The following is a 26,961-nucleotide window of genomic DNA, read 5'->3' as shown; positions in this document are numbered from 1 at the left end:
AGTCAGCAAATTCAAACTATATTTGTAAATTATCAAGTCTAGGAGAGAAAAAACCAGTGACTGATATTATAGCTGATGGTCGTTGTCGGCACAGGTACTACAGAAATGTACACCAGGTACGGTTCTACATACAGAAATGTACCCTAGCCAAAAGGGACGCAACTCTGCATAGCGAATTACGGCGCCTTAAACGACTGGGCCACCCGTACCCCCCTAATATAGAAGGAAAGCCCATTAGTACTTCAGTCACAGACGTGTTCCACTACACCACTTCAGGTCGGGTTCGGACAGACCAAGAAACATATTTAGAAGAAAAACATCATCTGGAATGCGGGTCCTTGACAAGTGGATCCTTGCACAACTAAGGGACGTAATTGTAACTTCGGAAGACCAGAAGGCCACCCGTCCACTCCACATGGCTGTTCTCGTCGTTCCGAAACCCACTCACTCACTCACTCACTCACTCACTCACTCAGTGCATGTCAACCTCACCTGATGAAATAAAATCTTCCATATTTTCCAACTATTCATCAGAAAGGTGACGGTATATTTTAACATGACCTTACGACTGGAGCCCTCTGTCTGCAGCCGGTGTCTCACACAAATTGAATATGACAAACTCTGACTCACTCATTCACTCTCCCGCGCACCCACTCACTCACTGCTCTGACAACTGAAACCGTCCACATTCTCTCTCTGGGGTGAAACCCCGTTAATGCGGACCGCTGTCAGTCAATTGTCTGAAGTAACGAGTATCTATGGCCGTTCACAATAAACAAGGTCAATGTATAAGAACAAACTGAAAATGAATACTTAAAACATCAATCCACATTTTCATAATCGATAACATATGTGTGAAGGTACACTTCATCTACGAGTATTTATATCCACCTTGTGCATGTATATGCAGAAGCTGAGGCCAGGGAGAAATATAATATTCTATTTTAACACTTACACGTCAACTCAAGAAAAAAATATGTTACCACGTTGCATTTGAAAACAAAGGGACCAAACAGCCTACATCAAGACCATGAGCCTCATCCCTCGTAAATCACCCAGTAATATCCTCTAATAACCTACAGTCATTTCCTACTGTTTGTTGGCCGGTGCTGTGACACCGAAGGCATCTGCACATTCCCTCACACAGGGACACACAGGCCTCAACGAAGCGAGCTGTCCCATGTGTTTGTAGGTATCCTGGTATTGAACTTGCAACATCTGCTGCCGCGAGGATCGTCAACACCCACTGTCGTCTGTCAGCTCGGCCGCCATATTGGCTGAGGAAGGATCACAAACGCCCTCTGCACATAGACCGTTTCGTTCATGGCCTAGCTGATGGTGTTTTCCCGGAATACATATTTTGGTGCATGAGAATGACGGATCTGCTGAATCCATTGTTTGTTGGAGCCCCATGTTCCCGAATTCCGGATAGAGCAGGACAAGTGAAGGTAAGATGGAAGTCTCGGGGAACATCATTTAGATGGCTGGGGACGTTTCTCTTCCAAAGTTCTGATCACGTGACTCAGAACCACCGGGACTCTGAACATTGCACGCAAACTGTTATACGAAACTTATAAACAGTAAATAAGATGGTTTATGTTATGATGCAATGACTTCTTGGAAATACGTGTACAAAGGTTGAATGGGATTTCAAAAGGTTTTCAGAAATACATCCGCTGTGTACTATCAGATGAGCAACTGTCGCTTTTCGATCATTCCAATTTAGATACAACCGATTGTGTCTACATACAATGAGTCTACATAACAGGACATCCGATACGTTTATTTGTTATTGAAGCCGCACTAAGAAATATTGCAACTAAAAACGGCGGTCTGGACCATGACCAGTGACTGATATTATGAGCAGCGAGCCACACCAATCCAACAGGTCACCCAGCCTGACAACCCGACCCATTTGGTTGATTCTTACGACCAGCTTAGGTTGCTGGGGACCAGTTATGACCCTGAAACCCGGAACTTCTCATTAAACAGGGCTTCAGTTCAGCGAATTGACAAGCGTAGCAAATAGAATGTACATTTGACAAATGACAGCTTGTTGGTTTGCTGGTTCAAGGTTTATTATGAAGATCACTATTTAAGCCGATCATTAACATTGTGTTGATGCAGAAACCAGTTCCAAAGTTCGCAAATAAAAGACTGAGTCACAATGAGCATATTGGCTACCTCTCGCTGTGATCTACCTATTTGAGCATGACAACACATCCACGGCATGACAACATATCCACGGCATGACAACATATCCACGGCATGACAACATATCCACTTCATGGCAACACACGTGGTGAAACCATCACAAGAACTTGTAGAAGCGACCATTGACCATTGATCGCTGCACATTGACCATTGACCGCTGCACATTGACCATTGACCGCTGCCCATTGGTCTGATGGCAACAATTCAACGCACTAGGGATTGGCTACGATACGTAAATATAACATGCTGAGAACCGTATATAATTGTACATGGGCCAGGAAAACCAGCTTGCCTGTCTTCAGGGCATAACAACACATCCACAGCATGACAACACATCCACGGCATGACAACACATCCACGGCATAACAACACATCCACAGCATGACAACACATCCACGGCATGACAACACATCCACGGCATGACAACACATCCACGGCATGACAACATATCCACGGCATGACAACACATCCACGGCATGACAACACATCCACGGCATGACAACACATCCACGGCATGACAACATATCCACGGCATGACAACACATCCACAGCATGACAACACATCCACAGCATGACAACACATCCATGGTATGACAACACATCCACAGCATGACAACACATCCAAAGCATGACAACACATCCACGGCATGACAACACATCCACAGCATGACAACACATCCACGGCATGACAACACATCCACGGCATGACAACACATCCACGGCATGACAACACATCCACAGCATGACAACACATCCACGGCATGACAACACATCCACAGCATGACAACACATCCACAGCATGACAACACATCCACGGCATGACAACACATCCATGGTATGACAACACATCCACGACATGACAACACATCCACGGCATGACAACACATCCACGGCATGACAACACATCCACAGCATGACAACACATCCACAGCATGACAACATATCCACGGCATGACAACACATCCACAGCATGACAACACATCCACAGCATGACAACACATCCATGGTATGACAACACATCCACAGCATGACAACACATCCACGGCATGACAACACATCCACGGCATGACAACACATCCACAGCATGACAACACATCCACGGCATGACAACACATCCACAGCATGACAACACATCCACGGCATGACAACACATCCACAGCATGACAACACATCCAAGCAACTCACATTTAGACACTCCGAGTATTTCTATCCAAATTCGAGGAGTATAAGCAAAATGTATTACATTGTATTTTAATTTATGAAGCTGCTAAAAGGACTGAAACTAGGTGTTTGATGATAATCGTAATTTGATAAAATTATTATAAATGTAATAGTTTCATACTGAAGCAACTGATATAATTATTCGGGTATTTCCCTGAGTGAGTGAGTGAGTGAGTGAGTTGGGTTTAACGCCGATTTTAACATTATTCCAGTTATATCACGGCGTTGGTATTTCCCTGAAGACAGGCAAGCTGGTTTTCCTGGCCCATGTACAATTATATACGGTTCTCAGCATGTTATATTTACGTATCGTAGCCAATCCCTAGTGCGTTGAATTGTTGCCATCAGACCAATGGGCAGCGGTCAATGGTCAATGTGCAGCGGTCAATGGTCAATGTGCAGCGGTCAATGGTCAATGGTCGCTTCTACAAGTTCTTGTGATGGTTTCACCACGTGTTAAACGTCCACGATCTGTATAATTTGGTGATTTTCTCCAGTGTTAATCTAACTTTGGCTTCAGTGATAAATACTTCAATTGGAGGCCCTCCTCATTAGACTATGAGATGCGGTCTCAGCACGAGAACGATGGGTTGTGCAGACATGAGAGCATATGATGGCATTAAGATAAATATGTATCTAGAAGTGGATATAAGTAAAATACATCAAGCATATACATCTCCTATGCAGTTAAGTGCAGTGAAGGTTACAGTTGAGGGTAATGACCTGTATATATCACCATCATCATCATTACCATAATTTAAGAATTGACTTTCACTTTGTGTGAGTTCATTGGAGTCTGAACCTGCATAGTGTGAGGCCTAAATGTATGAACGTTGGAGCTTGCGACCATGTTCATACAATGTTTGGCCCTATTTTTTTATATATCTATTTTTTACCTCGAAGGATGTAGGTCTAGATCTATATTCAGTTGTGTTTAGTATCTATTGTGAGTTCATGTTTACACTGACAGCAATACAACAACCAGCTGTATCGCGGAACAAAATAGTTCCTCAAAAACGTATGTATGCTCAGCTTGCTCTTCGGGAACATCTGTTGTAGATTGTTTACAACAAATGTATTCAAATAATTTCATCATTGGATGAGAAAGGTGTGTAAAGAACTACCCAAGTAAGTCAGTCAGAATGACAGCGCGTCGTAATACATTTACATCAAGTACAAGACGTCAAAATGGCCGACACTATAAACGTGAAGGGAGAGATTTCCGAAGTTGTAAATGAACCTGTAGCGGTTACATGTGTTGGTCATCATTGATCAATTGGCCGATCATTGAAAGGTGATTGTAAGGTCAATTCATGGATTGCTGTAGACTCTCACTGTCTGTCTAGACACGGATCGAGTCGATACCACGATAGTTTGGATGTGCATTTCTTCGTTTTGTCCACAAGGATCGGTCGTAGAGGATATTCGTGAACGATCATGCAGTCAAACTCTCTCAGGGTTCCTCACTGTATGCTAAAGCGTTTAGTTCTAGATTGAAGGGTTTAAATGACCAGAAAATACACTTCTGTATGTATTCGTGCTAGGGAATTCCCAAGGGTTTCCCCAGGAATGTGGAAGTAGTCCGTCAGCGTTAACGTCATTTCAAGAGCACGGTCTCGTAAAAAACGTATGATCGTCAAATTGTGTCGTTCATAAACTTATGAACGTCAATTTCGCGGTCATGTGACCGACCTGTCGTCCAATGGAAAAGCCGTATATCGTGTAAACTTCCAAACAAAACATATAATCACTATGATCATCATCACCGTACCCTCATCATCATCATCATCATCATCATCATCATCATCATCATCATCATCACTCTTAACCTGCTAGTATTATTTGCCACCGTACCTCTCTCAGATCATTTTATTTATCAAGCAAAAGCTATACACAGTATTTCTTCGATCGGGACTAGCATCATGTATATAATTGTAATGTGAACGCAAAATCAAGAAACCACTCATATCTACATAAAATAGTTTATCTTGACTGCAAAGGAATGCTGGCATAAAGCAGTTGGAATGTAGGTAATAACGTATATGTGTGTCATTTGTATGTTGATTGGAAACGGAACAAGACATTTGCATTATTTCCAGACAGATTACACCATGTGCATTTTCTACACACACGCAACACAACACAACAAACCTATTCTTGCAACATACGAAATTATTTTACTTTGCCAGATGGTAAATTAGCATATTTGCATTTGCAACTCAGACAACTTATTCACATTATTTCAACATAGGTTAACATAACTTACATGGTGGGCTGTGTTGGTGGACTGCGCGTAACAATTTATGAGCTACAAATTATTCGAAATGACAACAAAACATAATTTCAAGAACTAGAACTTATGGAACAAAAAAGTGAATTACAGTTGATTAGCAAAAGGCTCGCTACAGTTGAGTGAGTGAGTGAGTTTTATTTTTACGCCGCTTTTAGCAATATTCCAGCAATATTACAGCGGGGGACACCAGAAATGGGCTTCACACATTGTACTCATGTCGGGAATCGAACCCTGGGCTTCGGCGTGACAAGCGAACGCTTTTTCAGATGTACATGTATGTCTTAATACAGATCAGGGATGTCAGATGTACATGTATGTTTAAATAATATTTGCACTTCCAGCGTCACTCAATCGTTCCTTGCTGTTTACTCTTATATAGGGCAGGTCCAGGTCATTCATAATTACCCCCACCCCCAACCCCAGCCCCAGCCCCCGATAGCAATTATTGCCCCCAGCTTCCCGTGCGTCTGGGTGTCGTGCGGGAATGTGACCTACATCGGAAATGTCAGAACTTCAACTTGGTCACAACTGGATCATTCCGGTTCACGTTTGAAGTTATCTGCACGTTTATGCTTGGTCCCATATAATCATGCCTATATTGGCATTAGCACGGGTAATACGTTATTCAATTAATATGTTGCCCTCTCTTAAAGAACCATTATGCCCTGACTGATTGCATCAGACATAATTGACACCGTGTGGGTTTACTATACATAATGAATGTGTAATTTGTTTTGGCCGACACATTTATACGTCAAGAAAACGCCCTAGAGTTTATTTCTATTTAGAACTCATGTTTGTTTGTTTGTTTGTTGTTTAACGCCACAATATTCCAGCTATATGGCGGCGGTCTGTAAATAATCGAGTCTGGACCAGACAATCCAGTGAATGACATCATGAGACCCATTCTACCCCGGATCTTCACGGGTCTAGAGATAATGCACATTCGATCATGGTCGACTTCATATCAGCTGAATAAAGCCATACAAAACACAAGTCATGAATTTTACCGACTGTGAAATAATTGATTCCACTCAGGGGGCGGTCGGGTAGCCTGGTTAAAGAGTTCGCTCGTCACGCCGAAGACCCGGTTCGTTTTCCGACATGGGTATAATGTGTGAAGCCCATTTGTGGTGTCCCCCGCCGTGATATTGCTGGAATATTGCTAAAAGCGGCGTAAAACCATACTCACTCACTCACTCACTCAAACAACTCAAGTAGAAAACAGTACTTTTCATTATGTATACTGGTGAACATAGATGCAGATAAAAGTGCGCAGTTGTACCTTCATTATACTTATAGACTGTGTAGTGTGTATGTGTGTAGTGTGACGTGTGACGTGTGTAGTGTGTAGTGTGTATGTGTAAGCAAGTATCTTGTACACACTGTTGCAGTTATGTGGTTGGCACGGCAATACACAATTATCATAGTCAAATCACCAGGTCGTCATTAGTCGGCCCTAACAAGTTTGGAATACTAAGGACATATTTTGCCCAATTGATGCTTGCTACTGATTAGTAAGCATATTTACTATTTGTTCATTTGTTACAAACATCTGCTTTCGGCATCCCCCATGGTCATTAACTGTGCTCCCCTTTTTGCTGATCTCTTTCTTTTTGCATGAATCGGAATTTCTGCTCGGATTGGCAAAGTCGAAAAAAGGTAATTTGGCCAAGAAGTTTAACTTGAACTTCAGGTATATCGATGATCTGAAAAATCGATCGTTGAAATATTCCCTTCCGCTGATTTACCCACCTGAACTAGAAATAAAGGAGACCAGAGAGACCGCTTCATCTGTTTCATATTGTGATCAATGCATAAAGATTCAGAGTGACAAAACACTCCCCACAAGACTGTATGACAAGACGGATGACTTTAACATTCCAATAGTCAACTTTGTAGAGCAATATTCCTCTAGCTCTGGCCATTGGTGTCTAAATTTGACATTTGTTTGGGTACAGTCGAACAGGCTCTTTCTTCCAAGATTTAAAAGAGCGTCAAACGACTCCCACCAGAAATTTTTTCGATCAAGGTTACAACAACATTCAAGGCCTCAGTAAAGCTTTCAAAATGTTTAATGGTAGATTCTAGGAGGACACTTCCAAATTTGACGCATCAGTGACAAAAGTGATGTCCGATGCAATTCCCTATTTTGACTTGTACGACATATTCCGGTGGGTTTTTTTCAGGAGACTGATTGACTTGCCTTTGCTTGTGTTTGTGACGGGTGCATAAGTGGGGCAGGATACGCTCACCATTTTCGCGAACACCCGGTATCAATCACATCGACAGTGATTCACATGCTTATGATATAGTCGGAATCGTACAATCGACTGTCTTTTTGACAGAGATGAATATGGAAAGGGTTTTGTCACTTATATTGATATATCTAACGATGTCCCAAAGAGTAGTGAATTAGCTTCGCAACCATATTCAGATATGAAGCATGTGGCTTCCTTATCAACGCTGAAGATTTACGTCAAGATCATTAACGAAATATGATATCTAATAAATATAAATAATGATGTTATTAGCTTTTCTCATTATGCCAGACACATTTATGGTGATGAATCACGCAGCTGTGAGATAAGTGTGGCATTGTGGCTGGGTTCATTCTGACACATGCATAGGGTTTACCTGGCCAGTTTAAAGTAGAAGACAGAGTGGACGGATTTCAACTTCTGCATTGTTTCAATGCGATGCTCTGGTACGGATGCTATATACAACAGATTCCACAGATACGGCAGATGCAACGTACAGTGGTGATAAATGATGCAAGGGCATGAACCGGGTAACAAGGTAACTGGGTGTCGTGTGTAGTTGCAGTGTGTTAATACAAGGTAACTGGGTGTCGTGTGTAGTTGCAGTGTGTTGATACAAGGTAACTGGATGTCGTGTGTAGTTGCAGTGTGTTGATACAAGGTAACTGGGTGTAGTTGCAGTGTATTAATACAAGGTAACTGGATGTCGTGTGTAGTTGCAGTGTGTTGATACAAGGTAACTGGATGTCGTGTGTAGTTGCAGTGTGTTGATACAAGGTACCTGGGTGTAGTTGCAGTGTGTTGATACAAGGTACCTGGGTGTAGTTGCAGTGTGTTGATACAAGGTAACTGGGTGTAGTTGCAGTGTGTATTAATACAAGGTAACTGGATGTCGTGTGTAGTTGCAGTGTGTTGATACGAGGTAACTGGGTGTCGTGTGTAGTTGCAGTGTGTTGAAACAAGGTAATTGGATGTCGTGTGTAGTTGCAGTGGGTTGATACAAGGCAATCGGGTGTAGTTGCAGTGTGTTGATACAAGGTAACTGGGTGTAGTTGCAGTGTGTTGATACAAGGTAACTGGGTGTCGCGTGTAGTTGCAGTGTGTTGATACGAGGTAACTGGACGTCGTGTGTAGTTGCAGTGGGTTGATACAAGGCAATCGGGTGTAGTTGCAGTGTGTTGATACAAGGTAACTGGGTGTCGTGTGTAGTTGCAGTGGGTTGATACAAGGTAACTGGGTGTCTTGTGTAGTTGCAGTGTATTAATACAAGGTAACTGGATGTCGTGTGTAGTTGCAGTGTGTTGATACAAGGTAACTGGATGTCGTGTGTAGTTGCAGTGTGTTGATACAAGGTAACTGGGTGTCGTGTGTAGTTGCAGTGTGTTGATACAAGGTAACTGGGTGTCGTGTGTAGTTGCAGTGTGTTGAAACAAGGTAACTGGGTGTAGTTGCAGTGTGTTGATACAAGGCAATCGGGTGTAGTTGCAGTGTGTTGATACAAGGTAACTGGGTGTAGTTGCAGTGTGTTGATACAAGGTAACTGGGTGTCGCGTGTAGTTGCAGTGTGTTTATACGAGGTAACTGGACGTCGTGTGTAGTTGCAGTGGGTTGATACAAGGCAATCGGGTGTAGTTGCAGTGTGTTTATACAAGGTAACTGGATGACCTTGTGTAGTTGCAGTGTGTTGATACAAGGTAACTGGATGTAGATACAGTGTATTAATACAAGGTAACTGGGTGTAGTTGCAGTGTGTTGATACAAGGTAACTGGATGTAGTTGCAGTGTATTAATACAAGGTAACTGGGTGTCGTGTGTAGTTGCAGTGTGTTGATACAAGGTAACTGGATGTCGTGTGTAGTTGCAGTGTGTTGATACAAGGTAACTGGGTGTCGTGTGTAGTTGCAGTGTGTTGATACAAGGTAACTGGATGTCGTGTGTAGTTGCAGTGGGTTGATACAAGGTAACTGGATGTCGTGTGTAGTTGCAGTGTGTTGATACAAGGTAATTGGATGTCGTGTGTAGTTGCAGTGTGTTGATACAGGGTAACTGGGTGTTGTGTGTAGTTGCAGTGTGTTGATACGAGGTAACTGGATGTAGATACAGTGTATTAATACAAGGTAACTGGGTGTAGTTGCAGTGTGTTGATACAAGGTAACTGGATGTAGTTGCAGTGTATTAATACAAGGTAACTGGGTGTCGTGTGTAGTTGCAGTGTGTTGATACAAGGTAACTGGATGTCGTGTGTAGTTGCAGTGTGTTGATACAAGGTAACTGGGTGTCGTGTGTAGTTGCAGTGTGTTGATACAAGGTAACTGGATGTCGTGTGTAGTTGCAGTGTGTTGATACGAGGTAGCTGGATGTCGTGTGTAGTTGCAGTGTGTTGAAACAAGGTAATTGGATGTCGTGTGTAGTTGCAGTGTGTTGATACAAGGTAACTGGGTGTTGTGTGTAGTTGCAGTGTGTTGATACGAGGTAACTGTGTGTCGTGTGTAGTTGCAGTGTGTTGAAACAAGGTAATTGGATGTCGTGTGTAGTTGCAGTGTGTTGATACAAGGCAATCGGATGTAGTTGCAGTGTGTTGATACAAGGTAACTGGGTGTAGTTGCAGTGTATTAATACAAGGTAACGGGGTGTAGTTGCAGTGTATTAATACAAGGTATCTGGGTGTAGTTGCAGTGTATTAATACAAGGTAACTGGGTGTAGTTGCAGTGTGTTGATACAGGGCAATCGGGTGTAGTTGCAGTGTGTTGATACAAGCTTAACTGGGTGTCGTGTTTAGTCGAAGTGTGTTGATACAAGGTAACTGGGTGTCGTGTGTAGTTGCAGTGTGTTGATACAAGGTAACTGGATGTGGTGTGAAGTTGCAGTGTGTTGATACACCGTACCTGGATGTAGTTGCAGTGTATTAATACAAGGTAACTGGGTGTCGTGTGTAGTTGCAGTGTGTTGATACAAGGTAACTGGATGTAGTTGCAGTGTATTAATACAAGGTAACTGGGTGTCGTGTGTAGTTGCAGTGTGTTAATACAAGGTAACTTGGTGTTGTGTGTAGTTGCAGTGTGTTGATACAAGGTAACTGGGTGTCGTGTGTAGTTGCAGTGTGTTAATACAAGGTAACTGGGTGTCGTGTGTAGTTGCAGTGTGTTGATACAAGGTAACTGTGTGTCGTGTGTAGTGGCAGTGTGTTGAAACAAGGTAATTGGATGTCGTGTGTAGTTGCAGTGTGTTGATACGAGGTAACTGGGTGTCGTGTGTAGTTGCAGTGTGTTGATACAAGGTAACTGGGTGTAGTTGCAGTGTGTTGATACGAGGTAACTGTGTGTCGTGTGTAGTTGCAGTGTGTTGAAACAAGGTAATTGGATGTCGTGTGTAGTTGCAGTGGGTTGATACAAGGCAATCGGGTGTAGTTGCAGTGTGTTGATACAAGGTAACTGGGTGTAGTTGCAGTGTGTTGATACAAGGTAACTGGGTGTAGTTGCAGTGTGTTGATACAAGGTAACTGGGTGTAGTTGCAGTGTGTTGATACAAGGTAACTGGGTGTAGTTGCAGTGTGTTGATACAAGGTAACTGGGTGTAGTTGCAGTGTGTTGATACAAGGTAACTGGGTGTTGTGTGTATTTAAGACATACAGAACGATTTCACAGGGTCTATACCAAACCAAGTGTTTGATAGGCATTTCATTCATAAAAGTTTCATGTTTCATATGTTAAACCAATTTATGTATTTCTTCAGTGGAACCCCTTTTGTTATTCCCCGTGAAATAGTCCGGAGTACCTATAGTCAACACTAGTGCCCATGGTTCCCAGTAAAGGGACAAATTGTTTCCTTTGAATAACCCTTATTCTTACAAACTCGCTTCATTTCAAAGTGGTATGTGTCTAAGACCTGCATCACTTCGAGCCCCCCTCATTCATCCCGGTGATGTAGGGATCAGTCTGGCGTATAACCAAACCCACTCACTCATTTAAAAAGTTGCTAGTTCTACTCACGTGTTTCGTATCTATCTACACTAGGCTTCATAACAAACTTACACGTTTCTCGGGCACATTTGTCCTCCACCAAGAATACCAACAAACATAAATGGGCGCACATTGAACCCGGCCGTTTAAAACGACGACAGTCGTCTAGCATATTTATTTATGGATAATAGAGTAGGCTTCATATGGCGACGGGAATTTGAATTTTTTTTTTGTTTAAGTGGCAATATACATGACAGGCGCGCAGGATGTATAGTGACGCGGCGATGCATGAAGAAACATTAACTTGAGTGAGTGAGTGAGTGAGTTTGGTTTTACGCCGCTTTTAGCAATATTCCAGCAATATCACGGCGGGGGACACCACAAATGGGCTTCACACATTGTACCCATGTCGGGATTCGAACCCGGGTCTTCGGCGTGACGAGCGAACGCTTTAACCACTAGGCTACCCGACCGCCCATGAAACATTAACGATTAAGCCTAATGTAAAGGCTAGTGAAACCGCACTTTGAGACAATTAAGTTTGCTTGTTTGGTGTTGTTGTTTTTTGTTTAACGCCGCACTCAATATTACAGCTATATGACGTCGGTCTGTAAATAATCGAATCTGGACAAGACATCCAGTGGTTGACATCATGAGCAAGGGTCCACACAATTGGAATACGATGACATGTATTAACCAAGTCTGCGAGCCTGACCACCCGATCCCATTAGTCGCCTCTTACGACAAGCAGTCACCTCTTACGACATGCCTGGGTCGAGACAATAAAGAGAAACGGTTCTGTTTCCATGTATTCCTATGTTCTGTGATTCAAGGACTTGAGAAATATAATGCAGCCCTAACCTTATACACTCAAAACTCTGTAAGTTCGCCAACATCATGGCTACATGCAACAGCTGTCCGTATAGTTATATATATCTTTGTATTATGCATCTGAAAAGGAATCTATCAACTCGAGCACAATGTACCACAACACCGGCCCACCTACACGGTGTCAGTACCGACAGTTCACAAACACAAACACATGCTGTAATGTTAATGTGCGCCTTGTTTGAAAAACGCTTAAACGTTAATCAATATCCCTTGACGTAGGCCTTTATAAGCTTTTGACTTAATAAACGGTTCAATACGCAATGCTTCAAACGTATAAGTGATACTTGTGCAATCATCATCATCATCATCATCATTATTATTATTATTATTATTACAGACTAAAATATAAAAATGCAGCAAAGAGGGTTTGGCACAGTCAGGCTGGTTAGGCTCATCATCAGCTCAAGGCCCTTGCCCCCTCTACACGCAAACCAGACAGCGAATGGGACTTCTCCCGGGAAGCGCTGCCTAGTCAACCCACTCAGAACATTTCGGAGAATGTGAAGACTCCCCAACACTGGAACCTTCTGCATTACCCAGATTGTCAGAAGGGCTGTATTCCCCTAAAAAAACAAGGGTACTCTCCCAATGTCAGTCAACAGATTTGGAGGTACCAAACCTAAGGCACCGAGAACAATGGGGAGTCGGACAACTTGGTCCTTGGGATGCAAGCGTGACATTTCGAAAGCGAGGTCCGCATATTTGCCATGTTTTTCCTCAATCTTGTCAATCACATTAGTGTCAAAGGGGACAGAAAATTTAATGATATTTCATTGGATTTATCAAAAAGGTTTGTTGGCCTGGATACGCCATACGGGCCTATTCCAAAGAATTTTGTATTTATCATTTTCCATGACGCCCTCTACATATTCTTGGTCGTACCATGGAAATTCGATTTTAGTTCATCCACAGCTGCAATTACAACTAACAACCTAAATATAGTTTCTTAAATATCCTGCAAAAATATATTTTTTGGTGGCTGACAATTTTTTGGCCACAATTTGAAGCATATTTATTTTTTCAAGCATAATTTAAAGGTGTGCATGCCTGTGTGTATGTGCCTGTGTGTATGTGTGCCTGTGTGTATGTGTGCCTGCGTGTGCGTGTCTGTGTGCGTATGTGCGCCTGCGTGTGCGTGTCTGTGTGCGTATGTGCGCCTGCGTGTGCGTGTCTGTGTGTGTATGTGTGCCTGCGTGTGCGTGTCTGTGTGCGTATGTGCGCCTGCGTGTGCGTGTCTGTGTGTGTATGTGTGCCTGCGTGTGCGTGTGCATGTGCATATGGATGTGGATGTGGATCTGGATGTGTGTATGTGTATGTGTATGTGTATGTGTATGTGTATGTGTATGTGTATGTGTATATGTATATGTATCTATGTGTATGTGTATGTGTATGTGTATGTATGTGTGTATGTGTATATGTGTATGTGTATATGTGTATGTATATGTGTATGTATATGTGTATATGTGTATGTATATGTGTATGTGTATGTATGTGTGTATGTGTATGTGTGTAGGTGTATGTGTATGTGTATGTGTGTATGTGTATGTGTATGTGTATGTGTGTATGTGTATGTGTGTATGTGTGTATGTGTAGGTGTATGTGTATGTGTATGTGTATGTATATGTGTGTATGTGTATGTGTGTAGGTGTATGTGTATGTGTATGTGTGTATGTGTATGTGTATGTGTATGTGTATGTGTATGTGTGTATGTGTATGTGTATGTGTATTTATATGTGTATATGTGTATGTGTATGTATATGTGTATGTGTATATGTGTATGTGTATATGTATATGTATATGTGTATGTGTATGTATATGTGTATGTGTATGTGTATATGTGTATGTGTATGTATATGTGTATGTGTAAATGCGTATGCGCGTGTGTGTGGAGTTTCCACAAACAGTTCGGGTTCCAACCCAAGATTATCCAACAATGGTGAATTTGAACTTTAAAACTTTGAAGAGATATGTTGTGCGTGTAGCAGGCCCTCTAAGTGTACATCAACGATTGGACATCAGTACAACACGCCTAAAATATCGGTACAACACGACTGAGACATCGGTACAACGGTATAACACGACTGAGACATCGGTACAACTCGAATGAGACATCGGTACAACTCGAATGAGACATCGGTACAACTCGAATGTGACATCGGTACAACACGACTGAGATATCAGTACAACACGACTGAGACATCAATACAACACGGCTGAGACATAGAGATTACTACACGAGTGCCTGTCAGATACCATTTATCTTACAACGAGTTGTTTCAAAACATATCTAACGAGCGAAAGCGAGTTAGATACGCTTTGTAACAACGAGTTGTAAGATCAATGGTATCTGACAGGCACGAGTGCAATAATCTGTTTCTTACACACCCTAAAATCGCACCTTTTTGGCATCGAAACGATGTATTTTGTCTGTTCTCATGATCGCAGTGGCACATTAATACATAATACACTGGTAATGAGTGACGTCATCCGACGTACTGCTTACTATTCATATATAATGTGACCCTACACCTAAACCTAAAAACCATTCCGCCATCTGTGGATTACAAAGGCGACGATGATAGTGCAAACTAGATAAGATCAAAGAACCCGCATGATGCCGACTTAAAAAATCACCTAAAAGAAATGACCAAATATGTACAACAATGTTTACTACCGTATGACATCACTGCCGGTGACCGACTTCTACAAAATGGCGTGTTCACTGATAGCGACAGTACGCGGAATTTTCAGAGAAGGATTTTCGTTGATTGAGGGATGGTACAGGTTACACACAACCAAATGTTTTCCCATAGACTTCTATAGTAACGTTATATTTTTTTCAAAAATAACTAAGCATTCAACAGCTATTACCTGTACGTGTGTGCACAGTTTGGCCTTAGAGCAGCAATAAAAAAATAAAAAATGACTAGCTTAGTCAGCTCCTTTTCCGAGTACCGGAAGCTAAACACAACACCCCCAGTTTCGCACCAAATGTCACCTACTTGGAAATAGCTGTGGTCACATTCAGCATAAGTCATCATGTTGAAAAAGACAGTACTAAATATAGAAAAACATGGTCAGTTTTACTAACTGGATGGATGTACATTTGAAAGACATAAAAATCTTACAGAATATCCTCCAATCACAGCCTGCAGATATCTCTCGATCTGTACTGAAGGCTCCCTACGAAAACCGCACTCTCCAAACTGGTACTGATTTGGTGTAGTAGAACCTATATACATAAATGTGTCATGTAAGTAATCAGAAACAATCTGACAATTTGCGTACTGTTATATGTTTTTATGTTTTCCAATATAACAAAGAGAATTTGTCAGAAATGCAGATAACTACCGTCGTCGTTGTGCGTGACTTTGCGTCAGTCATGGTGTCACACAGAACGGGAACTTGATCATTGTAATGTATATAATTTTAATTCCATAATTCGTGCTACGATACTCTTCCCACGAATATTCTCAAACGCGTCAGCCAATGTATGCAACAATTAGACGCTTGATCTCTCAAAATGGGAGTGTGTAAAATCTGAATTTTGCTTTGTTTACATTTCATCAAGTACAGTTTTCCGAGCACAGTGTTCGTTTCCACACCTAATTTATTTCGCTTGATGTCATCTCGATGATTTGTATTGGTGACAAAGACCATTTGTCACATGATTCTAAAATGTAGGAGGAATTCAGGGATGCAGGTATCGCAGCTCAGTTTGAAATGTACGTGATCTAATAGGCGTTTCATAACCCGCGTGAAACGTGATTTTTGTCAACACTATCCAATATATGGCGGAAAGTGCACTTCGGCGTTCTTGTTTGGGTATTTTACAAAACATTCTAAACTATCCCAGGCTCCTCGGCGACGTTTCAGAATTATCATTGGTGTTTTGGTGAAAAACAGATTCCCCTGATCACTAATATGTTATTTTGAAATTCAATCCTTCGACTAAATATCCGATATTTAGATTTTTAAACACACAGTAATTTTGCTTTGCCTAAAATGGATAATATCACAGAAGAGGGAATTTCCAACAGAATTCAAAACTTTCGGTGTGCGTGAAGTATTTCGGATTTTAGTCGACTTGGAAGTGAGGGTTGAAGAGGATAGACATATATATCGTCGGATCATTTGTTTTCGGACATCAAACGTTTTCAGGCTGCAACGTTTATCGCGAATTACTCCCGCTATAACGAGAGTTGTGGTGTCAACAGACTTTGTAATATACTCAGATGATGGCTTGATTTTTAGATAAAGCTGTCTTTGATCAGTTAATGAGAATGTTTTACGGTTCTTGTGATTAGCGAATGTAACATAGCACGGGAATATATATATATATTAACACTCTAAAACCATTACGTTCAACACAGGTGGACATTCGACTGAAGCACGAGCAACTTATCAATGACTTATGATCTGGAAAGTAGTCCGTCATAATCTGACCTCAGGTCATCACCATGGAGTAGCCAATCACTAGCCTGGAATTTGATCTCACACATATGTTTGATACCAGTTATCTCAAATGGGTTTCTCACCCACAGGTGTGTAAGAAATCAGAAGAGACATCAGTACAACACGACTTAGATATCAGTACAACACGACTGAGACATCAATATCACATGACTGAGACATCAATATCACACGACTGAGACATCAATACATCACGACTGAGACATCAATATCACATGACTGAGACATCACTACAACACGACTGAGACATCAATATCACATGACTGAGACATCAATACAACACGACGGAGACATCAATATCACATGACTGAGACATCAATATCACATGACTGAGACATCAATACAACACGACTGAGACATCTTACGGCATGCATATTCGCCTCGTCACAATGGATATAGGATTACGCGTCACTGTCTTTGACTCCACATGCAGGCACACAACGGTACAAGGAATGGCAGCATAATAGGGGCATGTAGCACGTGCAGTACGTCTTTGCGCTGTTCCACCTACTGTTGTGTCACCCTGATAACAACTTGATAGTTTCTTAAACAATGTTTTCCAGTGATGGGTATAAAAATATCAAACAACAGATATTGTTGGGTACAGGCTATTCATTGCCGTGTACCGTGTATTGACCTTTAATAGACTATTCCCGATCTTGAGTTATTTTGCAATTCAACGTTCTTATTTGGGCTGACCGCCTCCCGGCCGCGTCATACCAAAAGACGTTAAAAGATGGTACTCGTTGTTACCCTGTCTGGCGCTCGGCATTAAGGGGCTAAAACAAGGACTGGTCGGCTCGGAGTCAGTGTACTGTGTCTGAGTGGGGTATTCATGTTAAACTGCGGCATGGTATCTCAGTGAGCTAGCACTATAAATCGGCATCAGTCCGGCCTAGTACAAGCAGCCACACAAACACAAACACACACACACGTACATGCACGTCGCTATATAAGTGCAATAATCTTGGACGCGATGTTAAACCCCATTTCATCTCACCTCTTATTTGGGTGAAGTTGTCCAATACCGGGAACAACCTCACTATACTGTGTACTTGATGAAAAGGTGTATACGGTGTACTTGATATATTACGAAGTGGTAAACGTCCGAGACCTGCATCACTTTGGGCTTTCCTCCCACATGAAGCTGACACGCCGTGATATAACTGGAAGACTGTTCAAAGCGGCGTTAAACCAAACTCACTCACTGTATATGTTGATTGTTATATCAACCCTTTCCCTTCCAGAGCTAGATGGGCTGAGGAAGCACCAGAACATGTCAGCAACCGAGGCTCCAGTTATATACCACCTGGAACCTTGGGACAAGCTCGTCATAATAGCAGCAGCACTAACAGCACTCTTCACTATCGGCATCCTCGTCTTCTGTGCCATCAGCCCCCTCTGTTGTCTCTTCCATATCTGTCCCTGCAAAGAAAAGGATGAAAGAGGTACGTTTATATGTTTAAATAATATAGTTAATTCAATTCACACATACATAGGGGAACGGTTAACGCAGTCGTCTAAGACGCCGCAATTCGCTGTGCATAGTTTCGTCCCTCGGGCACGCAAACCAATGACTGTGGGTTCGAATCTATGTTCGCCCCGATTATGTTTCGTGGTTTATCAGCAACATACCCGTGCTTGTGATTTTTACCACAATAAACGTCTGAGACCTGCATTACCTCGGGCTTTCCTCCCACATTAAGCTGACACGCCGTGATATAACTGGAATACTATCCAAAGTGGCGTTAAACCCAACTCACTCAGTCACACGTACAGCTCTGTCACATTAAACAAAAACAACAAATGGAAGCGAATTACCGTAAAGTTACATAAATGGCACCAGGTGTCATGTGATGAGGTCATGTGATGAGGTCCCTGTTTCACGAAGCAGTAAAAGCGTTCCTACTTTGGAAACGCCTGTACAATATACTAGTATATGCTTACGCTAGTCCTAGTGCTACAGTGGCTTTGCATGTGTTTGTGATGTGTGCCACCGGCAGGGCAGGGTACCTTCACCTTTTCGCGAACATCTAGTGTCATCGCGAGGTAGTGATTCCTTGCTAATGATATAGTCGGAATCGTTCACTTGACTCTACTTTTGGCCGGGATTTCTTGTGACTATAGACAGGGTTTTGTCGCTTTTATTTGTGAAACGGAGACCTGGATACTCAAAGTTAGCATAGTTAGAAGCAATGATCGCAGTATGTAGTCCACGTAATCAAACTCTACAATATGATATTTGACTTGTCTTTGCATGTGTTCGTGACGGTGGCACGCTCACCTTTTCACACTTATTGATAGTGATTAATAAACACATTTCTTATGATTATGGAATAATGAAAGCACCTGGTCAGAAATCCACATCTTCGCAGATTTACGAAAACATAATTTACCTTGTACATATCGGAAAAGTGTTGTTAAATATACTTTTGTTTTCCAAAAGCATGTTTTAATGATAAATTTATAACTTAATGTACTTGTATTATGGACAAGGGTCCACAAACAAGGCTTCTCCTATTTAACCCAGTTCCTCAAACAATAACAAAACTGGCCTGACAGTGATTTCAATACTGGAATTATATTTGTGAAGTTACTATCAACTAAACAATTGGTTGCTGCAGTTTGTTCCAATACAACACTACTGTGCTGTCCCACCCGATAGGTCATCGTGATCCTGAGGTAGTTCTCTAAGACTCATCCCTACTAAAGATGAATTAACATCCAAATGTTGTAACGTTTCTTTAACAACCTCAATATCTTCAAAATACACACATTGAAGCTGTTACTTTTGTTTATATATTTTTCCCATTCAAACCTATTATGTCCTGACGGGAGGTTGAACCCTTGGTGTAAAAGAGTGAGTGAGTATAATGTGACGCCGCTTTTAGCAATATTCAAGCAATATAACGGCGAGTGACATTGTACTCATGTGCTGGATCGAGCCCAGGCCTTCGGTGTGAAGAGCGCACACTAGGCTACCCCACCGCCCCTGGTGCAAAAGAAGTAAGACATATTAATATTTCTTCCAGAGAAAAAGGGCAAGGACAAAGTGCCAGCCTATGGCTCAACGACAGGATCGCACGCGACTCCATACTATAAACCCGAACAAAACAGTCCCTGGCAGCCTCTACAATCATTTAAAGACACGGACACTTCCGATTGGTCAGATTACAGTTCCCATGACGTCATTGAGATGAAACAGGTAACACATGACTTGCATGTTCAAGTTACTGTAATCTCTGATGATGGTGATCCCATGCAGCTTTTCGACTGTCATTGTACAGATGTATATATAAGAGAATCTACGTCAGCGTGACCAAGTGTACTTAACAAGGTTGAATATATCACCACGTGGAAGTGAATGTTGAATAAAGCCGCACTCTAGCTATCGCAGCCCTATCACGGCCGTCTGTAAATAATCGAGTCTGAGCCAGACAAACCAGCAGTTGATATCAACTAAGTCATCAGCCGATCCATTTTCTCTCCCCTCACAAAACAGTGCACGGCGTATTCTACACCGCCTCCCAAAGAACACTGTACACGTTAGAACGATGATTAAGAACGACATCATTGTTTAGAACATACTTTTGAATGTCAAGGCGTGAAGATCCGGGTTAGAATAGGTCTTCAGCAACCCATGCTTGACGTAAAAGGTGACTATGCTTGTCGTAAGAGGTGACTTACGGGATCGGGTGGTCAGGATCACTGACTTGGTTGATGCATGTCATCGTATCCCAATTGCATGGATCGATGCTCATGATATCAATCCCTGGATTGTCTGGTCCAGACTCGATTATTTACAGACCGCCGTCACATAGCTGGAATATTGCTGAATGTGGCGTTAACAAACAAACGAACAAAATAAACGAATGTCAACCATGGGTTTCATTGGTCTCAACTTTGCCAATGTATATTTCAGGATCGTCACCAAAAAGAACACGTCTTCAAACCTATTCGCAGTGAGCCCCAGTCCCCTTCTTCGCCAACTATATTTCTTTTTCAAAAAGCTTCGCTTGTCTTTGGTCTAATGTATGACAGAGTCGACGGCAGGCTTACAATGCGAGTCCAGAAGCTGAGCAACTTCTCAATCACCGATCCCGACGGCGCCATGACACCTTATGTCAAAGTGAGGCTGTACCGGGCTCCACGCAGCTTCTTTACCTTCAGGGGCAAGGCGAGTAGGGAGCACGAAATGAACAACCTCGATGTGGAGTTCCAGACAAAGATACTGCGCAGGTCCACAGACCCCGCTTTCAACGAGATATTTATGGTGCCAATTGATGCAAACGAGATCCACCACTACACACTGAAAATGCTGGTGTGCGACTTTGACCGCTACACAAGGCATATTGTAGTCGGCGAGGTCGTGGTGCCGTTGTCACGGGTGGAGTGGACCACGCAGACGGAGGTGGTGTTTGACGAGCCACTGCAGCCCCCGGTTGATGTAAGTTGATGAACGGTTAGGGTACCTAAACAGCTTGAAGAATTATCAGGGCGACCCAGGCGAACTTACCTCCCACCATCACCATCAGCATCACCATCACCACCACCACCACCACACCCACACCAACAACCGTTCCATCACCCATTCCAACACCAACACACACACACACACACACACACACACACACACACACCATCACCCACACCATCACAAACACCATCACCCTCACCCGCATTCACACGATCACTTTCACCCGCACCCACACTCACACCCATACCCACACCGCACCATCATCCACACCCGCATCCACACCCGCACCCGCACCCACCCACAGCATCACCCACATCCGCAGCCATACCCGCAGCACACCCACACCATCACCCGCACCCGCACCATCACCCGCACCCACACCCGCAGCACACCCACACCATCACCCATACCCGCACTATCACCCACACCTGCACCCGCACTCACACCATCACCCACACCCGCACCCACACCATCACCCACACCATCACCCACACCATCACCCACACCATCACCCACACCCGCACCCACACCATCACCCACACCATCACCCACACCATCACCCACACCCACACCCACACCCACATCCACACCCACACCCACACCCACGCCCACGCCCACACAGACATCTTATACTTTTAAATAGATGCTCGGATGCTTACCGTGTCTGATGAGTCAGTGAAACTTTGTTATACTTGCAACAGCGTTATATTTTCGTTGTCTGTTAAAAATTTTTATTTTGCTTTTTATTTTGGCTACTATAAAAATGTGATCTTCTTGCCGTTGTTTTCGAAAAATCAGAATAAAATTGTCTTTTAGGAAAAATAACATCGACCTTTAATTAAAACTCGACACCAAATTCCAGAACATGCATGCATAAAATAAATTCACCCTTCTCTGTTATCATTAATCTCGAAATAACCTTAATGGGTGAATCATCTGAACTGTAACGTGCATGATAAGCTTTCATTGATGCCCATCTCAATCAACATAGATTCATATCGACCACAGCTGTTGCAAGATGACAGATGTCCAGTTTCGAAACTAGATAGCTGCTAAATTGGATAAAAACAATTTCACTATGTTCAAAAAGTTATTCTTTAAACCCATGACAGATAATAAACACATCCAGCTGTTTTCGTTACAGATTAAAGCATGATGGAAATTGATATTGCTCAAAGAATAAACCCAAATGGAGAAATGGAATATATGATGAATATAATGTTGTGTCATTACATATTTACCATTGTAAGCCAAATGTACATTTCGTACAAAATATATTAATGTACATTTGTATATTGGCCAGAGGTATTCGTACAATATATATTAATGTACACTTGTATATAAACCAGGGGTATTCCGAAAAAAAAAATTCTTTATTTTTGTCTACAAAATGAAAAGTTTGTCGATATTCTAATACTCCATTTTTTCTTACATCAGGAAAACCTCGGCGAGGTACAAATTGGGCTGATGTACTTGCCTACAGCAGAGAAATTGAGTCTCACTATCATCAAGGCACAGGGGTTGAAGATCATGGACCAGGCGAAGGCTTCTACCAGTATGTTCACATTCATATTCTACCCTTCAAAAATACACCCCACCCCCTCCTTTGTAGGGTCGTGCCAGGGGATCGCAATAAGTTAGAGTGAGTGAGTTGGGTTTAACGCCGCTTTTAACAGTATTCAAGTTATATCGCGGCGTGTCAGCTTAATGTGGGAGGAGAAGCCCAAAGTGATGCAATAATTTAGAACTACAGTAAACTACGGTTATAACGAACACGCTTATAACGAACTGACGGATATAACAAACTTACTTTTGGGTCCCGACTATTTGCTGTTGTTATACTGTATATATGCTTATAACGAACTACGGTTATAACGAACTAAAATAAGTAGTCCCTTTGAGTTCGTTATAACCGTACTTTACTGTACATACTACATGAAAGACAGGCAGGCAGACAATGTATTCACCGGCAGCATATACATGTAATCCGTGTTTCTTTCAGATGCCTTCATGAAAGTGAACCTTATGTTTGATGGTCGTCCTATGAAGAAAACGAAGACGTCGGTACGTCTTAGTGACGTCAGCCCGGTGTTTAACGAGACCATGACGTTTGACGTACCTCATTATCAGCTTGACAAAGTTTACTTCAGCATTGCCGTCATCCATATTGATAAGGATGCGGAGAAACCGACACGGGCTCTGGTTGGTCGACTATACTTGGGCATGAACTTTGACTCCGATGCGCGTGCACAGTGGAACGAAATGATTCAAAATTCCAGGAAGCAAGTTGCATGCTGGCATAAACTACAGATTTGATCTTCACTTGAAGGGACTCTCCGCGTGAACCAGGTTCTGTGAACACTGCAGTATCGGGCGGCTTTATTGATAGCTCAACCTGTTCATATACAATCAATGTTTTATTGATGGTTCAGACTGCTAGTCAATGTTTTATTAATGGTTCAGACTGATAGTCAATGTTTCATTGATTGTTCAGACTGCTAGTCAATGTTTTATTAATGGTTTAGACTGCTAGTCAATGTTTATTGATGGATCAGACTGCTAGTCAATGTTTCATTGATGGATCAGACTGCTAGTCAATGTTTTATGAATGGTTCAGAATGCTAGTCAATGTTTTATTGATGGTTCAGACTGCTTGTCAATGTTTCATTGATGTTCAGACTGCTGGTCAATGTTTCATTAATGGTTTAGACTGCTAGTCAATGTTTCATTGATGGATCAGACTGCTAGTCAACGTTTCATTGATGGTTTAGACTGCTAGTCAATGTTTCATTGATGGTTCAGACTGCTAGTCAATGTTTCATTGATTTTTCAGACTGCTGGTCAATGTTTTATTGATGGTTCGGACTGCTTGTCAATGTTTCATTGATGTTCAGACTGCTCGCCAATGTTTTATTAATGGTTTAGACTGCTAGTCAATGTTCTATTGATGGTTCAGACTGCTAGTCAATGTTTCATTGATGTTCAGACTGCTGGTCAATGTTTCATTAATGTTCAGACTGCTGGTCGATGTTTTATTGATGGTTCAGACTGCTAGTCAATGTTTCATTGATTTTCAGACGTCAGTCACTTTTAATGTTGTTGTTGTTGTTGGTACTGTTACAATGGGTAGTAGGCAAACCCTGGACACATATAGTTATCCCGTTACTCGAGCCAGTTATATACGGTACGTCGCCTGACAGACTTATTTGTTGTTGTTAAAAATACTTTAGCTTTAAAACGAATCCCGTAGTTAAAGATTGGCTTCTCACAGAAAGGCATGTTTGAATGTGCACATGATGTGTCTAGGGCAAAGGATAGCTTGATAACAATCATCGACATTATAAATCTGCATGTGCGAGAAGAGAAAAACGTTCGTTAAAGGGGCTCCAGGCTTAAGTCATCGACAGTCCCAGCAAATTTGATACAAGCGCCATAAACAACGATTTCTTTGTCTGATTGTTCAAATTTTAATATCGATTATGTATGATATGTTTCCGCAGAGACGATGTGTAAGTTCACACGTGGTAATAATGAAAGTATCTAGAACTAGTCAGACAATGGGCCCAGGGACGTGGTGTAAAGACCAATCACAGAAGGTGTGTACGTGTCACCCCAAGGCCATTATTAGCAACTAACCAACGTTTCGGGCAAACCATCTTTTATAGTGGTCCCAGTCACCGTGTCGGGCTTCACAAGGGAAGAAAACAAAACTGTTGTAGAAAAACGTTGTAATAATGTCGTTTCAAAATGTTCGTCAGTGTAAGAATTTCAAACGTTTATCACGACTGAAATTCTGCCCATACACAAGAAATAACCTCCGGGCCTAGGGAACAGACATATTATATACGGTGGAAATGAGCAGATTATTTTTCGGTCATTATAATACACTGTCACTGTATATTGTAAAATATGAGACCAAATTATTTTTCCGGTTCTTATTTTCTGAAATATTTTTGTTCCAAAGTACGCCTCCTCTTCACCCACACGCCCTTGTCAGAACATAAAATGGCCGGCCCAAAATGTATGGAGAGAGCCCCTTAAACCCCGCGGGCGAGGCTATCATTGAGATGCTAGTTTACTGAAAATGTTGGTTTTGTTTAATTGTGCCATGTGTTGTGATGCTTGAATGACGTATTCGCCCAGACTACCATGCCTCCATACCCGAGTACCGGGAATTACCATACCTCCATACCCGAGTACCGGGAATTACCATACCTCCATACCCGAGTACCGGGAATATTGTGGACATGTACATCAAGCTTGCGCAAGAAATTGGGAAATCAATGTTCTTTTAGAATTCTTTTGAAGAAGAGTCTGAAATTGTCCATTTTTCAAAATATTATTCCGAACACCGGGATTATATGCTTCTAAATACTGTCTTTCAAGACTATATTTACATTCATTAATGTCTGCATTTACTTCAGTGCGGTTTAATATTCAGATACAAGACTATACAACGTTGTATAAGATACAAGACTATACAACGTTGTATAAGATACAAGACTAAACAACTTTGTATGAGATACAAGACTATACAACGTTGTATAAAATGTATAATGTTCAAAAGTCCCTACTTTTACAATGGGGGTTATTCTCAACGGTAAAAGTAAGGGTGGTCACATCATTTTGTTGATAACTGTAGGTTAGCAATACTTATTGTGACATGATCTATCTACCAGGCTGATCAACGGGCTGGTTGTGCATTCCAGAATCCACTCTCGCCAGAGCATGGCTTCAAATATGGAACACCCTGATACTTCTTTCCTGTTCAAACAATGGGAAATGCAAAAACCGAACATGTTACCTTAACTTGTGTCAAGATCACTTGCTTCGCACAATTTGAATTTCAACGACTGAATTTGTTTCATTCTTAATTTTAAAAACTGAATACTTCAACACAAGCACATATCAATACTTCAACACAAGTTGACTTCAATACGTCAACATAAGCACACCACAAAACTTCAACACAAGCACACCTCGAAACTTCACAAGTACACATCAATACTTCAACATAAGTACACTTCAATACTTCAACATAAGCACACCTCAATACTTCAACACAAGTACACCTCAATACTTCAACACAAGTACACCTCAAAACTTCAACACAAGTTGACTTCAATACTTCAACATAAGCACACCACAAAACTTGAACACAAGCACACCTC

The 26,961-nt window shown here is 41.9% G+C and overlaps 1 protein-coding gene across 1 annotated transcript; it reads left to right on the top strand.

Moving 5' to 3' along the window:
- Positions 1 to 1,091: 1,091 nt before the first annotated feature.
- On the top strand, positions 1,092 to 26,566 carry LOC124115181 (synaptotagmin-A-like). Its single transcript, XM_046476088.2, has 6 exons — positions 1,092 to 1,448; positions 18,561 to 18,761; positions 20,346 to 20,518; positions 21,236 to 21,760; positions 23,228 to 23,345; positions 23,793 to 26,566. The coding sequence occupies exons 2-6, from the start codon at positions 18,590 to 18,592 to the stop codon at positions 24,104 to 24,106; spliced, it is 1,302 nt and encodes a 433-aa protein (XP_046332044.2). The 5' UTR covers positions 1,092 to 1,448; positions 18,561 to 18,589; the 3' UTR covers positions 24,107 to 26,566.
- Positions 26,567 to 26,961: the final 395 nt, after the last annotated feature.

Source organism: Haliotis rufescens, unplaced genomic scaffold (genome assembly GCF_023055435.1).
Source record: "Haliotis rufescens isolate VD_foot unplaced genomic scaffold, xgHalRufe1.0.p SCAF_13, whole genome shotgun sequence".
NCBI lineage: Eukaryota > Metazoa > Mollusca > Gastropoda > Lepetellida > Haliotidae > Haliotis > Haliotis rufescens.
This window is presented reverse-complemented; position numbering and strand designations above follow the sequence as displayed.